Below are 18,154 nucleotides of genomic sequence, written 5' to 3'. Positions count from 1 at the left end.
GTTAATATTTTTTTATTGCTTAGAAGGGTGGACGAAATCACAGCGCACCTGCTGTTAAGTGGTCACTTGAGCCCATAGACATCTACAACTTAAATGCGCCACCCACCTTGAGATATAAGTTCTAAGGTCTCACGTATAGTTACAACGGCTGCCCCACTACTGCTTCACGGCAGAAATAGGCGGGTTGGCGGTACCTACCCGTGCGGACTCACAAGAGGTCCTACCACCAGTAACCAAAAGCTTCCGCGAGAGATATTCGCATATGTCAAGAAATTCTGCGTCATGAGCGATGGGGATAAATTTAGGTAGAACTATCTATGACAAAATACAAAAACTAATTAATATTGATTAAATTAATATAATTAATATGCTTTATAACGGACATTGTCAACGACAGTACCAAAACGCTTTTAGTGACACAAGTGCACGTTATTATCAGGTAGTTAATGGTCCCATTGTGTTCTGTCCGTGTTTGTTATATCTCAAATAATAGAATTAAATACGAGTTTTCTTTTATTTGTATGTTCACGCCGTTGTTCGGGTGTGTTGCCAGCAGACGTGTGGTAATGTTCAAGTAGAATAATACCATTCATTTTTCTTCTGAAATTCGGGAAAAAAATCTATTATAATATAGTTTCACTAGCCATTTACTCGATTAACAATAAGAAATGTATTAGATGGTTATGAAATTTAACCGAAAAGAAAAGAAGCTGTATTTTGTAAATTAGGTAGAAAGAAATATTAATTAACGTAGATTCAGAAACATAATTTTTATCTTCTTCAACTTCTTTATCTTATCAACTTCACACGCATGCAACAAACTAAACGTTAGAGAAAAATATACGATGCAACAAATAATAGGAGTACAACACAACCCACACGAAGATAAAGAGATTTATAACTCACAGGGCGACATTTTTTTTCCGAACAGCACAAGTTCTATTTTCGTTTTATTTATATGTAAATTAATGAAATTCCAATAATCTAAAGTTGTTGTCACAATTCGTTTTAAGGCAACTTCTGGTGTAACTAACCACCAAACAGCAGCAATTCCATTATCCAAAAAACAAAATGACACCAGTGTAACGATGTGGATGTTCCTCCAACTGTCATACCAGATTATGGTTTAGTGAAATAAAAGCCTACTAAAATAATATAAAAGTCTTAATGCGTAATTGAGCAAATTAATATGGTTTATTATCAACATTAAGGCCCTTACAAATCTTATAAACTCGAAAGAACTAGATATCTAACCAGACATGAGATTTAAGAGCCAAGACGGGAGAACTGTAGACCAAAAATACGACATAGACACAAGAACAACACTTGCAACTGCACAATTTAATAAAAACAGAGAGAACGAACGACAAAAACCTTTTTATAGAATTTATCTGTGCCTCTTCAAAAAGATCTTCAGAGTAACTCGCGATTTTAAACCAAACTCCTGAACAATCAACGACGGAGAGAGGAAATCAATAATACTAGGTATTGTAGAGGCGGTGGAGAGATGGAAGAAGTATTGCAAGGATTTTGCCAATACCGATCCGACTACACTAGGATTTGAGGAACTAGAACTTAATTTTGAAGTCGTCGCGGCCTAAAGGATAAGACGTCCGGCGCATTCGTGTTAAGCGATGCACCGGTGTTCGAATCTCAGGCGGGTACCAATTTTTCTAATGAAATACGTACACAACAAATGTTCACGATTGACTTCCACGGTGAAGGAATAATATCGTGTAATAAAAATCAAACCCGCAAAATTATAATTTGCGTAATTACTGGTGGTAGGACCTCTTGTGAGTCCGCGCGGGTAGGTAATGTCAAAGATAGAGCACGCCATGAGCAAACTGAAAGTAAATAAGGCTCCAGCGAGACAGCACTTTTGTTGTCTGGCTGCCTCTGAAACATAGATAAAATACTTACTACAGCAAACTAGCAAAGAACTTGATTTCAGTATAAATAAAAGCAAGATCAAACTGATGGTGGTTGACAGATCCAATAGAGTTCAGCTTACCGGCTTACTAGATGAGTAGTCTTTCTAGGAATTCCAATACCTTGAATATGAGAGGCTGTCAACAAGAAATTCGTCGACGCGCTGTAATGGTCCAGACCCTAACTAAGCTTTTCAAGATAAGGAAAGATCAGAACATCAAAAGAAACACTAACATTTACTGTATCCGCACGTTGGTCTTCTCCATATTCTTTTAAGATTCCGAAGGTTGTTCACAAAAGGTATCGAACAGGGTACGAGTCGACGTTTTGGAGATGTGGCCTGGCGAGAAATGCTTAGCACTCCTAAAACAGCTCGACATACTAACGTTCCCATTCTAAAAGAACTCGGGATCGACAATCACCAAGCCTTCTCTACAATATGCCTCTGTAAGGTAGTTACCCCAGTGCTTTGGTCACATAGCGTAGTGAAATACAGATAATCTAGAAAGGCGCATAATTATGGGCCACGTAGACGTAAAAGTCTTCGGCGAAGAAGAAGCTTAGACGTTGTCTGGCGTTGTGGCCTCAAAATGCCAATGCCTCAGGCTCACCATTAGGCTGAAGATCATAGCAAGCGGAGGAGTTTGCTGTAGCGTTTACGTCGAAGGCAGGATCCTCATTATTGAGAAAATTACTTGAGGAGGAAGAAGAAGGCCCTTAGAATATTCTTTTTTCCGCTTTGGAAAACAATTACTACATCCTGTATTACTTACTAGAAATCCAGCTAATGTAGCGTTTATGATATATTACAGACGTCAAAACAATATTTGACACAATAATATATCGGAGCACCATTATAGTCTAAAAAGGACCCTTTACTAATCCGTACAATAATCCAATAAAAATGCCTATTCACTATTAGCATATTACATACTGGCAGTTTGTTACTGAACGGAAGTGACCAATCGCGTGCGCTGCCGGAAACTCCTCCCCCCACCAAACTGCTTCCGGTCACGTGACGTCATTTACATGACAGTTGATCGCGAAACGCCGCTTGGAGTGAACGTATGCAGCGAGATTATTTTTAGTTTATGATATAAGGAAATGACTTCGTTTGTAAATTTTCTGTTTTGTTTTCAAAATAAATCTAGGTATCATTCTGAAAATGGAACTCCATTTCAATAAAATTAGTCTGTTTTTTATAGAGCTGGGATGAAGTACTAATAGATATTCAGGTACGGGTTAAAGTTGATGAGTCAGGCAATAGTACTTTTGGGGAATATCTAATTTAGGCATCTGCCTAAAAATCTTCAATCGGAAACATAACTCAAAAACAGAAATCCCAACTAGAGTTCATCCATGATTCTAATCGAAGCTCGCACAAGGAAACATTCTAAACAAAACATGATGATTTGCACGAAACACAACTAATCTATCAATTCAACCACGGTTTGTTAAGTACGCCGACAGTCGGACACTGGGGTGAGGCTTGTGATGCGACGTAAAATTTCGCTCGTCATTTGTTGGCGTCGAATTCTGATTTAGGTAATCGATTATCGTCTTATTATACGGCTGTGACGAGGAAAAATGCGTTTGAATATGGAAAAAACTCCATAAAGGCTTTCTAGCGATTTTCCTATATTTAAATTGCATGCGAAATGGAAACTTAGCAATTCTTAGTAATGTTTGCTCCGAACACAATTGATAATTATACTGCTGGGACATATTTTATGATAATTATACTGCTGGGACATATTTTATTCTCTACTTTACTACAAATTTCATTGCAGACTTCAGTCAAGCTTAAACCAGTAAGGATTTCGTATAGTTATATGTATGTGCTTACATTCATTGCTATTTTTCTTTCTAACTAGATCAGGATACTCAGACAAATGTTCATAAAACCGGGGTCCAAGACAGAATTAATAAAAGAGAAAAAAAAAATTGGTTGTCTGTAAAGTCGGTTTACTGACGATAGTTGAACGTGACAACGTCATAAGAAAATACTGATGGAATGGTTTCATTTTTCAAATTTTTATTCGCGGAGGCAAGGTTTAACGCGGAGGCCGATTGTGCCTCTTTGTCGCTCGTTGCGCGCTCTCGGTTGCACTTCAAGCCTTAAATGGAACACCTCAGAGCGAGGTAACGCCGCATGAGTCATGTTTTTTCGTGCGTGCAGCCGGCTCCATCGAATTATAAGACGTTGTCACGGCAAAAAGCCTTGATAGATTTTTAATTCTGTAATATTTTAAGTTCACAGGTAAATGTGTGGTACTTTAATACTCTACAAATGAGACTTCTGTCAACCGAATTCCTAATATTATTGTATCAAAAAATGAAAAATACTTTATCGAAACAATAGACACATCGTGATTACGTTGTGCAACGCGAATAGGCATTTAGAGAAACCCACTATTTAAACGATAAGAGAAACGAATTATTTTCCCCTTTACTTCCATCCCCGCTTCTAATACGCTCTGTTATCGCAACGAATCCTTACCGAAACATCAAAGCACGAAACATAAAATACACGACAACAGATCCAACGACAAAAACCCAATTAATGCGATCGAAAGGTTTAAATTAACTCTGAAACCGATGCAGTGCAACATCAAAAGTGTAATGTAAATGACTAATTTTAATTAACAGGTAACGTTGAACTTTATTCGTGGAAAGCTCTGAAACTTTGTCAAAGGTACGTTCAGTGCGACGGGTCGGTACGGTACGGTAGGTACAGACGATACCGTGGAAGTTTTCCTTCGACAAAGAACCTCACCTGTAAGTTTGTTGGTTTGGAAAAAAAATGTGGATCCAAATAGAACAACTCGAACACGAGGTTTGGATCTTGAGGGTCCATTTTGCGGTTCTAATCAGGATTCCGAACTAAAAACTTTCTTGTGCTATTTTTACTAGAAGCTTCAGTTTTGAAGTTTCTTGTTTAAAAAGTACAAATTAAAAAGTACTCAAAAACGTAGGTACTTAGCAATGAGTTAGGGTAATTCTTGTGTTTATTGACATGAAAGTTTAACTACTTTTAAGAAATTTAGTAACGGGTACCTCAGGTTTGCGGTGCACATCAAAACGGCTTGGAAGCGATTCGATTGTGAAGCATTTAATAAGGGCCAAGTTCACGATCGATAATTTCGATAAAGAGATTACACCTACTTTTACTGGTGGTAGGACTTCATAAGAGTCTGCACTGTAGATACCACTAACCTGTCTATTTCTGCCATGAAGCAGTAATGCGTTTCGGTTTGAAGGGTGAGGCAGCCGTTGTAACTATACTGAGACTTTATACTCATATCTCCAGGGGGTGGTGGCATTTACTGTGTAGATGTCTATGGGCTCCGGTAACCACTTAACACCAGGTGGGCTCTGACCTCGTCCACGAAGGTCTGCAATTAAAAAAAAACACCTAATAACGGATACCAAACTTTTGATTCTCAACGGTCTGTCTGATTATGCTAAATCAGTCAAAGCACGAATATTGATTGATAATTGACGAAAGCTGTAGATTTTTTCCCTACCTTATCATTGATAGCATAAGGGACTATTCCGACTTCATGCGGACAGGTGGGTGAGCTCAGGGGCTCAACCTGAGAATTGCTAACACTAGCCCTAGCAAGAGCAGTGTTTCGGTGAATCTACTACCGAATCGGATTCGTGACCCACTGAGCAGATCCGGCGAGAAGCTAGGTGGATTGTGTCTATGGAAGTATTAGTACTCGTAGTGCACCGGATAGAAAATCGCATTTAAGATGACAGGCCAGATTAGAATATATACGACTGATTTTCTAACGGTAACATAGAAATGGAGATACTGACTTGAGTGTGACCATTAATTCCAACGAGAGAAGTAGAGACCTTAATATAAGAAGATAAGGATTGGCTATAACTCTTACGTACAAATGATGAAGAAGTATCTGTTGTAACCAGGCTGGGGTCGTTTACCTGGATCATTTGATTAATAGCCGACGCAAATCATTACCACACTACTTATTCTATTTAGCCTGCTAATACTAAAATCACTAGAATATTCGAGACCCGTAACACTAAATCCTCGTTCGATCCGAATTACCTGGACCATTTTGCATGCACAAACGGGATCTTATCGCTAAGGTCACCATAAATCACCTAAGAAAAAACACCTGACGTCACGGAAAATAAGAATTTTTTTCCGTGAAATTTAACACATTCAAATAGCCTTATTGAATAGGAAAACCCGAATGGAAATCCCATTTAGGGGTCGTGTCCGACCTTTTCTATTTATCGTGGACACAATAAGGGTGCCTACTCTGTGCTTAATGCAAGGAGCGGGCCGGACTTGAGCGGGCTTATGGCGAATCATGTATGAAATTACACTCATTGTACATGTTTCTTTTATGGAAACTAGTATGTCTGATTACGTGTTTTTTCATCGGATTTATTTCGAGTAAGCCCTTGGAATTTTCGCTAATACGGGTACAAAATAAAAAGGACTTTTTTCCCAGGTTTTGTTTTTGTCTTAAAGGAATTTTCTCATATTAGGTGTGTCGCATAAATCCTGTTATAAGGGTTTCCAAGAGTGTGAGAGATCGTACCTACTACTGCCACGTACACCTGCATAAACTTCATCATAAGCACTAGTGGTGTTTTAACCAACAGGATTTTTCCAGTTTTGAAGTCGTCGTGGCCTAACGGATAGACGTCCGGTGCATTCGTGTTGATCGATGCACCGGTGTTCGAATCTCGGGCGGGTACCAATTTTTCTAATGAAATACGTACTCAACAAATTTTCACGATTAACTTCCACGGTGAAGGAATAACATCGTGTAGTAAAAATCAAACCCCCGAAATTTTAATTTGCGTAATTTAATGGTGGTGAGTCTGCGCGGGTGGGTACCACCGCTCTGCCTATTTCTACCGTGAAGCAGTAATGCGTTTCGGTTTGAAGGATGGGGCAGCCGTTGTAATTATACTTGAGACCTTAGAACTTGTTTCGGGGTGGGTGGCGCATTTACGTTGTGGATGTCTATGGGCTCCAGTAACCAGGAAGGCACGTCGCGGAACGTTGTAGATGTCTATGGTCTCCAGTAGCCACTTGACACCAGGTTTTTGGGCTGTGAGCTCGTCCACCCATCTAAGCAATTAAAAAAAAGTTTCTAGTATGAAGCAATCATACACTTCGATGATTAAGCTGGATAGAGCATCTTCAAGTTTGAGAGTGCAGAATTTCCGGCGATAGGCGATTTCGATAATCGCTTTTCTAAAATGTATGGATTGTCAGCTGCTTTTGCGGGTTTCCTTGCAAGCCAATTATCATGATAAAACACGAAATAATTTTAAAATTTTAATTGATAGTTTCTGTGACTGGACATAATTAAAACAACCATTACCATCTTAATTCGCGGATACATTTTATTTTAATTTTATTATTGTATCGTCTATAGTCAGTTAGTTACTTTAGTATGTAATCCGTGACCACGAAACTGTAAAATATTCGAGACTTTGGAAATATTAATATAAAAAACGCAAAAACGTGAAATTAAGCTGCAATTTAGTTATAATTATGTCTACGACTCGTGAAAGTCGAAGAAAACGCGTTTCACACGAGTTTCATAAATAAAAATTGGATAGCATTTTGAAATAGACACTCTGAATCGACAAATGCCAATAGATATCGCCATACCCACAGGAGATGACAGCGAATTTAATTATAAAATATAATAAAAACATCTCCAACGTCCCTTATCAAAACGTTGTTAGCGTTCACGAATACACATACAATTTCCACCCTCATGCCTGCCGACATAGAGCTCACGATTCTTTGACGGAACAACATTTTAATTTGCGGTCGCGCCTCATAATATATTATAGATAGGATTGACGCCACCACAAAGAGGGTGTCTCATATTTTTATTTATTTAAATTCTATTTTCGAATATTTTACGCGGCAAGACATGAAGTGTATATCGAGTCTCATGTAATAACGTCACAAGTGGGTAGACTGCGGTGACATCCTAATTTGGTTGAATTATACACGTACTTAACTCGAATATTGACATTCGTATTGGAGAAATCAATTTGTGCCCCGATTTGTCTAAGAATGGATTTAAGTACTTAAAATATATTTAAAAAAAAAATACTATGCTGCTATATTATTGTGAATGCTCTCTTTCTCTTGATCTTCTCAGGGGGTCGGGACTCTGATTCGATAGTAGATGCATTCGAGAAACAATTTCCCTTGAACATTTAACACTAACTGTTCAAATTATTTTATAAATCAAATCAAATCAAATCAAAAAATTTTATTCAACATAAATGAAAGTACATACTTGTTGAACGTCAAAAAAACTACCGCCAATTCACAAGAACTAGCCTCCGTCCTGAGAAGAATTGGCAAGAAACTCAGCGGGCATGTCTTTATTTTTTTTACATATGAAATTATTATTTATTTATTTTTTAATATTAGATATTTTTTTTTAATATGATTTTTTTACAATGAGTAATATAACGTAACAATTACTACAATATTGAAATGCCTGGAGCGAGCAACTCATTCCCACTTTGTGCAATCTTCTAGATAATCATTGTATATTGTTATATATATTTGTTTCGTCTATAAATAATAATAAAAAAAAACAATTAACAAAAATACGTCGATAATCTCAACTTTCGTTGTAGAGATATATTTAATAAATAAATCAGAATAAATAAACCAACCCTAATAAACAGAAACAAATGCTTGTAATGAATACCGATCTCCACTCGTAATAGCAACTCGAATCAAACCGTTAAAACGCTTACAGCATTCCGCCACTATTTAATGATAATTCATAACAACCGACCAATGCAAACTAACCCGTACCTAAGGCGCATTTAATATAAACCTCTAAGGAACTGACCGTCAGTTAATAGCACTCGAGGGCAGCCGGATTATTCATAGTACAATGAAATAATTAATTGGTGCTCGAATCTGAGTTCCCGGCGAGCCATTATGAGTGTTGTGGAAGCCGGACTCAATGGAGCAGTGTCCATTACGGGGCGGCCACTTGCCGACTGAGGTGTGAAACTGAATTAGACGTTTTGAATGTTATTAGCAGTTCGAATTTAGAAATTCAAATAATTTTTTTTTATAGTTGAGGTTTGTTAAATGTACGTGTGTGCTGTTTTTTAGAAACATAAGTACCTACATATTTGGCAAATAACTTTTCTCTTTTTTTCCCTACTTATGCTGATAGCCTTGAGAGGCTATTTCAGCTTCACCCTAACGTGTGTAAGTGAGCTCACGGGGCTCAAACCGGAGTATTGCTAACACTGACCCTAGCAAGAGCAGTGCTTCGCAGAATCTACCACCGGATTGGAAACGTGACCCACTGAGAAGATCCGGCGAGAAACTCAGTGGGCTGTGTCTATGAATTAATTCGCTCGTCGAGCCCTTCGTCGCAAGCGACGGGTTCGACGAGGACGGTGACCGGTGCTTGTGGTAACTAAAAGCACCGTTAATGGATCGGGAGGATCCGTAATGACGTGCTTTGGGCGACGTCGACTGTTTACCATTCGGTATACAGGATCGGGTATGAACTCTTCTCGAGTGCTTCTAAAACTTACGAATGTAAAGCAAATAACAAAAGTAAATCATAACGTTTACCAATATTTTACAATTAGATTAATGAATATTATTAATCGATGAATGGCTTAATTATTTTAAATATATTTCATAGGTATGGCCGGTGGGGGCATGGGTCAAGCGATGGGAAGCTACTACGGCGCAGCTTACGGTCCGCTTGGAGCCAGCATGGCGGCAGCCGCCGCAGCCGCTGCTCAGCAGAATGCTATTTCAGCAGCCTTGACCCCTAATGCTCAGGTAAGAAGACCTAAATACTTTCGACTTGATTATTTTCTGGGAGAGATAGTTGATCGCCCGGAGTCCTGTACAGCTTTTACAAGGGGCTGAAAGTGCTTGAGAGTTTCCGAAGGTCGCCTATCTGCTTAAGGACAGCTTCTTGTAGAATGTATTTACAGCTAGATCTGTAACTATACTTGAGACCTTAGAACTTATATATTTAGGTGGGCGGCGCATTTAAGCTATAGATGTCTATGGACTCCAGTTATCACTTAACACCAGGTGGGCGGTGAGCTCGTCCACCCTTCTAAGCAATAAAAAAAATTGACGTTCTCTTTCTTTAATAATAATAAAATAACATAGCTACATCATCATTTAACATAGCTTCAACAGCACAATATGCAGTCGCTAATAAACCTTTCCATCCCACGATAAGATCCTAAGATAATAATAAAAGCTATATAAGCGCACTTTTGTAGGTAGCTGAACTAAAAAAGTAAAAAACAATTTGAATTCCTTGTTAAGTGTGCGAAGTCTCAATTCAGTCCAACTCTTGAAAGAAAACAAAAATTACGTTCAAAAATTCTGAAGCATACCAAGTCATTAAAAGCGTGCTAAGATCGTTTAAGCTTTTGATAAGGTACAAAATAATAAATCGCAAATTATGCTAAAATCATAACATTAAATATTAAGCGTGAAATAAGGAGATCGTGCTAGAATAATTATTGTCTAACAATACATATCGCTCAATTAAAAATAGTTTTAAAAGTATTGGCCAAAGGTTCTTAACGCTATAAACATCACTTACGCTCTTTTTGGAAAACGATACTTTTGAAACTACCCCCGATCAGTTATGGAAGTCGTAAAATATTATAAATGGAATTAAGATTTTGTCTTAATTTTGCTGACGCATGAATCTTCAATGGTGCCGCCGCTACCAACAGGTTCCGACATACCGGAGGCTGCGTTCAGTTGAGGATTGATGTCGGCGATAATAACTCTTGATAAGGTTATTAAAGTAATTTATTAGATTTTTAGCAAAATTAGGGCGGGTAAACTTTTTTAAAAAAAAAAAAACTTGAATAGTCGCTGCTAAATTGAAAATTCAGACAAATTTTTATATTAGAGTTGACAATTCACCTTTTTTTGTGATAAAAACATATCGTTTTCTAGTATGGCGTGGATTCACATGACGAATGGTATTAGGCTTCCTCAAGATCCTCTGATTTAAAGAAAATAGTCTAACTAACCAGACAGTTATCACGTAGGACCGACGGTAGTTTCCAAGGGCAATGAAAATGATAATGGCATCCCGGACAATAATAATTGCAACTCCCGATGATCGCGCTAAAATCGTTGAACCACTGAGTGAATTATATGAGATTCGCTGAATATCAGAATATTGCCCCTAACTACAGAATCTCACTAATTATATTGTGACGACTCGTCGCTTTTAAACCGTAAACAATAGCCAAGGAATAGGGATGTCAATTAATTTGTAATTTAATTTATATAATTTCAATAAGGAATTTAAACTGGTTTTACGGATAACTTTGGTATCTATGGTGTTCGTCTAATGATGGAAAGTCGATCATAGCAACTGAGACCTCAAAACTCCGATCCGTTGTATCTATGTACAAAGTTTTTGTGTTTTGATTCGTTGACTCTTCAATAGTTCCTAATATAATTTAAAAAAAAAATTGCTTGACAACCTGCCTTGAGAAGCTGATGCGAAAAATATACTTAGGAGATTTTTTTTCCAAATATTCACAGAAAAAAAAATCGGTTGGAAATATAAAAAATGGTACTTAGCTATTTTGTATTGAAAACTATTCCGTAGCTCGAATCCGATAGCTGCTTAGCTTCAAAAGGACAAGTCAAGTTATTCACGCACGTTTAAACTAATATCGCGACTTTAGAACCTCTACAAGACACAAAGGAATACTACTGACGTTTCAAACCTCTCAACCCGGAGATAAAAAAAAGAATATAAATGTCAAAAATTATTTCATCAAAAGGATGACAACCCTAAACCGGTATTATCCGGAAATATTCGGATGAATACATTCATAGCGTACATTAATCTTTGCACAAGCTTTTGAAATGTGCCTTATTATTAATCGTATGTCTGTTTATGTGTTTTCGTGTTCTTAATATTAATGTCTAATGGATAATAATTTATTTTATTACTGACAATAAGTACCGGAACATTATTACTGATACCATTATTACGCTAAAGTTCCGAATCGATTTCATTGAAGATTTATTGTTTTATATTCTTGGAGTAAATGGGTAGTTAGTACCCATCTGTCGCACAGTGACTACTGAAGACTATTGAGATCACACATAGAATATCGTCACTATTTTTTAAATATAGGGTCAAAATTTCAATCTTGTTGCAATGCAAAATTGTTGTAAAACAATTTTCTCGCTTAAAAACGGAACGCTTCACTGATCTAAGGCAGAAATAGAGAAGATGATACATACGCTATGTATCAAATTCAAACGGAAAATGTGTAAGAAGCACTGATGAATTTATGGATGTAGGTTCGAAACAACTTCACGTAGGTTAGTTACGATGACCTCGTAACATCATCCAGGTCATTTAATAGTCTACTCCATAAAATTAGCAAAAACCACTAACCTTAACCTTCCATTAATCTCATCATAATTCAATTCTCCACAAATCGTAATACATCATTTTCACAACCCCAAAACCGCCCCTAACAAAATAATCCCCATTAAAACACTACACTTGACATACTACTTAGACAATTGAACCTACGCAATCGGCCCTCGTCTCAGGGTTGAAACCTTCAGACTACCGTAGTAATATTCACAGTGCAAACTTTAATTACCATTGACTAGGTACTACTGTGATACTTCCGGACCTTTAACGGTTGGTACTTGACCTTCGACACAGAAAGACCTCCTTGCTTTCAGTACATGCAACTCCTGAGCTCAGAAAGTGACATGTGTCGGTAAAGAGGACTTTAGTAGCAGCATTTGAACGTAGTGAAGGTTCGTGGATAAAGGAATCTTGTTTGTTGGATCTGGATTAAATTTTGCGGTCAAAATCAGCATTTTTACTTAAGATATTTGACATTCAATCTTTGGGTATTCACTCGTATATCTCAAATGTTTCCGAAATATATTCTTCTTTGTATTTCCTAGATAATAATTATTAGTTGTAGTTATTTGTCGACATTTGAATATTGTGGAAACTACCGTGTATTTTTCTATAAAACAATATTTCAGGACTTTCCCCAGGTAAGTCATCGCCAAAGACGTTCAATGACGAACCATACATTATTCTATTGTAATCACATAAACTCTAAAGTATTTGACGCGTCGCGTTGGTACATATTTTTATTAAAAAACTATTTTTCGTTTAAAAGTTTCCGTCATCCCTAAACCAGCCCTCGATTTAAAAACTCCTCGATCTTCCCCTCTCGTGTGACGTTTAATCTTATGTCTGTGACGTAAATGTTTAGCGGGGGCGGTTCACTGTTTGCACTCGATCAGACGAGGCGTGATGAAATCGCATTAAACTTCAACGAATCGAGTATGTTCATTATGATTTTGAAGTCGTCGTGGCCTAAAGGATAAGACGTCCGGTGCATTAGTATCTAGCGATGCACCGGTGTTCGAATCCCGCAGGCGGGTACCAATTTTTCTAATGAAATACATACTTAACAAATGTTCACGGAAGTACCAATTTTTCTAATGAAATACGTACTTAACAAATGTTCACGATTGACTTCCACGGTGAAGGAATAACATCGTGTAATAAAAATCAAACCCGTAATATAGTTCTTTATGCATGTGATAAACGCGCCTGATTAACTTCTTTAGCGATAATTGCAGCTCAACGTTTAAACTTTTCTTTAATAATTTTGGACATCAACAGCTAAACATAAAGGCACACTGTGTCACCATTATGTCAATTTGCTCAAAAACTGTCAATTAAATTTGACATGACATTAATTATACTTCCGATTAGTAAAAGTACAAGCTAAAGTACAACACTTGAACTTTTAAGAATGTACAGTCGTCTAAGCACTGTATAAGCTTTGGTCGGGTATGGTAATTGTAAGTCAACTGTCGCAGAGATAAAATATGTCGCTACACATGCTGCGTACTTAGTGCGAGTTTTTTAAATTCAAAATTTGTAGGCATTTGTAACAGCACCCCTAGAGGCAAACGTAGGCAAATGTTCCAACTCGATAGAAATTTGAGTTAACTTTTACGCTATCGAGAACGTTAAAAAACTCGCACTAAGCACACTTATAGTTAATCGTATATTAATATAGATGGATACAAGAAAAACATCGATATAATTTCGAGGTAGGGACCAAATTATCACGCGTCAAATTCTAATATCGAACTTTGAATGGCAAAATTAAAAGCATTCCGAAATATGGGTTATCTGTAACTCAATCGATTAACTGCATTAATAATTGTAATGCATGTTAGCTTTCACTTTATAATTGATTTTTTTTATTGAAATGAGAAATTGGATTTCATTGGGCTGTATTCAATCCAAAGTTTGTGGGTGAGACCGCGGTTTGACTTTGGATTCTGGATATTGGCTGTCTGGTGAAGTTGCATCAGATTTTTGCGTGAGAAATGCGCACGTTGTGACGTCGTTTGATAAGAATGGGCGCCAATCGTCATTATCTGTGAATACACTTCAAAACATATAAATTTCACTGGTGGTAGGACGTCTTGTGTACCCGCATGTGTAGATGCCACCGTCCTGCCTATTTCTACAGTGAAGCAGTAATGAGGTTTGAAGGGTGAGGAAGCAATTGTACTGTAAAAAATGAGACTTTAGATCTCGTGTTTCGAGGTAGATGGCGGCATTTACGTCGTAGATGTCTATGGGCTCCGGTAACCACTTAACATCAGGTGGGCCAGGTGGCTCGTCCACCCATCTAAGCAATAAATAAAAGATTTGTTTTTTATAATAAACATGTTAATTCAAGCATTTATATGTAGTACCAGCTCTGGTCCCATTTGTATTATCATGCTTTTTCGTATAGTTTTCACAGATGCTTTAAAGGTAGCTATTTTGTTAGGGCAGTAATAACTTTGGCACCGAAATACACCTATAATTTACGGAATCCAACGCGAATTCAAATTAAGACTGGTGAAGCTGTGATACATTACTAATTGTACCCCAAAACGTGTCGGCGTTATGTATCAGTATTTCACGCCCACATAATATCTAATAAGTTTTTCATCGATTCCGTTGGGGATATATCATTTAATTAAAACGATCGAAGGCCTCCGGTAGCGGGTCCCGGCGGGGAGGCTATCGATCACGCCCTTTGTGCCGCCTAATAGACTCCCGAACTAGCGAATGAAATAGCAGTTTTTGGTTCTTTCTTTTTTTTTTTTCTCAATCATTCGATTAACGTATCGAGAAACGTGCCCTAAACTCGCGAAACAAAATAATCAGTTGCCATTCAACGGTAGCGTTCGGGTATACTGTGAGTACGCTATGTTTAGTGACGTCATTTACGTGTTTTTATTTATTTATTGCCTAGATGGGTGGACGCGCTCGCCTGGTGTTATGTGGTTACTGGAGTCCATAGACATCTACAACGTAAATGCGCCACCCACCTTGAGATATAAGTTCTAAGGTCTCAGTATAGTTACAGCTGCCCCAACAAACCAAACCAAAACGCATTACTTTTTACGGCAGAAATAGGCGGGGTGGTGGTACCTACCCGTGCGGACTCACAAGAGGTCCTACTAGCAGTAATTATGCAAATTATAATTTTGCCGGTTTGATTTTTATTACACCATCCTTCACCGTGGAAGTTAACATTTGTCTGCGGGATCCAAACACCGTTGCATGTGAAGACTTTTAGTTATTATTTTTGTGGTAAAATGTTTTTTTTTTACCGATGCAGTTACCAATTTCAATTCGATCTTATGCTGCTGATGTGGACACATATATTGCAGTTATTGGAGATGCTTAAAACCAGTTAGGCTGTGAGGTCGTCCCAAATAAAAGCAAATACAACACGCACAATGGAACACATGACAGAATCACGCAGGATGGTGGTAGATCATACACAACACTTTGTCATGAAAAATACTTTGTAAAAAAAATATATTTCAATTCTCTATAATAACTTATTCTCATTATTACACCAATAATTCAATGTTATTTTCTATTTTAAAATATGAATGATGATTCTACGAGTATTTTCAGATGGTTTCACCTCTATTAATTATTAGGTCTAAAATTAAAAACCAAAAAGTGATCCCGACTAATATTTATCAGCTTTATGAATTTGGTTTGAAGTGTGCTCTCACGAGTACTAGCGCGAATCTGTCAGCAATTGGTAAGCCAATAGAACAGTGACGTCGCAAGACCTAGCGTACCACAAATATGCCCAGCAAGTAAAGTATTAACACGTTTTACCTGCGCCGTATTAAATATAGTGAATTGGCGTTTTTCGTATTTTTTAACGAACCATTGTGATTCTGTATATTCGATTATGTTGATTGATGATGTGTGCGTGTCCGCCGGTCGAGGTAGTGGACTCATTAGTTCGTCGATTCGATAACTTAGTGTGAAATCATCTTTCTAAACGTTGCTGGATAAGTGGCGCTCTTTCGATCCGTGTTTACGTTCAATAAGTCCAAAAGCAACATTTTGTGTTTTTGTAATATTGAAGAATAGAGGTAATTTAGGTCATTTAGATCGCCATTACAACCGTATTTAAAGGATGAGACAAACGATCGACTCGTATCCACCTATGGAGACTACGTCGCTGTTCGGATCCAGCACAAGATACCAAGTTTGTATTATCAGGATTCGTACTTAACATTACCACGATGAGAAGTAATATCGTGCAATTTATATATTAATACGCGAAGCAAAAACTTTGTACCTCTTTTTACGTAAATCGCGCGGACAGAAAAGTATGAAATTTCCCACACTTATAGAGAATATAGAGAATAAGTGCAGAATGTTAATATTTTTTTAAATTATGCATAAAAAATACATTAAATCATTAAAAAAAAACATTACACAAACTACCATGTATTTGAGACAACACCACTGAAGTATGGATAACACGCATGCATACTATTGTTTAATGTCAAACTTGTCTTAATGCTTATACTTTGGTATAGTCTGTGGTCAGATTGAGAATAGATTAAATATTTTTTGTCTTTATTAATACTAGAGGTCCCGCAGTAGTCGAAATTCGACTATAATTAATTGGAATTGTAAGTTTGTACGCTATTATGATTGTATTTTATACTTCTATAATCACAAATTTCGCCAAGACTACACTATAAAAAATATTAACTAAGACAAACAATATTTAATCTATTCTCAATTTGACAACAGACGTCAAGAACAAAAGTTTGACAGTAAATAGTATGCATGTGTGTGTGCGTCAAATACATGGTATGTAGTATGTGTAATGCTTTCTTTATTGATTTAATGTATTATTTAAAAAATATATTAGCATTAGCACTTCTTCTCTATATTCTCTATAAGGGTGGAAAATTTCATACTCCTCCGTCCGCGCAATTTTCGTAATAAGGGATACAAAGTTTTTGCTTCACGTATTAATATATAGATTTGTCTAAAGTGTAGTCTTGGTGAAATTTGTGATATAGGAGTATAATAAATAGTCTTTGACAATACAACCATAATAATGTTCAAACTTATAATTCCAATTAATTATAGTTGAAAAAATATGTAGTGTTGTCGTAATGCCGTGAGCTTGTCCACTCATCAAGTGACGTAAAGATAGGCATGTAATAAAATGTAACAGCAATAATAATATCGAAATTTAAATTGTATAAAAACACGTACAATAGTTAGTTCAATAACATTACGATGCAAACTTTAAAAACGAAGAATTCCTTGAGCATCTATTCCAAATTCAAACAGCAAAGCATTGAAACGAAGAAAGGGTAAAAGGGCCAATTCGAAATGAACTGGCTGTATAAATGGCCGGCAATAAAATAGTTGGAAGCGGCAAAAGGCATAAAACCTGGTAGGTGATGTCGCGGTGTCCGACTCTAATCCTGATTTAGCGCGCCGCCCGTGACCGAGGACCGTATGTTGTGCGTTAACGTGCTATACACACCGCCGGCTCGGTTGTCCATCAATAAAATTTATTTTCATTCATTTTTCTAAATAATACGTAAATAAATAAATAAATTCTCAGCATAAATACATAGATTTACACTGCTAAAGGTCAGGTCTAGTCCGAATTTTCCTTGAAGAATTGATTTTGCATCAAATTCCATATCTCTGTTTTCTCAGTGCTTCTATACGTAAAATCAACACTGCTAAATGTGTTTAGTCCGAATTTTTCTTGAAAAGTTGATTTTGCATCAAATTCCATGTCCCTGTCT

At 37.0% G+C, this 18,154-nt stretch overlaps 1 protein-coding gene and 1 long non-coding RNA gene across 2 annotated transcripts in view; one reads left to right on the top strand and one right to left on the bottom strand.

Moving 5' to 3' along the window:
* Positions 1-18,154, top strand: part of LOC101735973 (transcription factor Sox-21-B) — a 73,782-nt gene that overhangs the window by 49,142 nt on the left and 6,486 nt on the right. Inside the window, exon 4 of the mRNA XM_004930974.5 lies at positions 9,636-9,778. Coding sequence (XP_004931031.2) covers positions 9,636-9,778 — 143 coding nt within the window. The remainder of the gene's footprint in view (positions 1-9,635; positions 9,779-18,154) is intronic.
* LOC134198829 (uncharacterized) overlaps positions 345-18,154 on the bottom strand; it is a 29,709-nt gene continuing 11,899 nt past the window's right edge. The window contains exon 2 of the long non-coding RNA XR_009973048.1: positions 345-600. This is a non-coding gene — a long non-coding RNA (uncharacterized LOC134198829). The remainder of the gene's footprint in view (positions 601-18,154) is intronic.

This window comes from Bombyx mori, chromosome 4, assembly GCF_030269925.1.
Source record: "Bombyx mori chromosome 4, ASM3026992v2".
NCBI classification, from domain to species: Eukaryota; Metazoa; Arthropoda; class Insecta; order Lepidoptera; family Bombycidae; genus Bombyx; species Bombyx mori.
The sequence above is the reverse complement of the archived record's forward strand: the minus strand, read 5'-3'. Positions and strand labels throughout refer to the sequence as shown.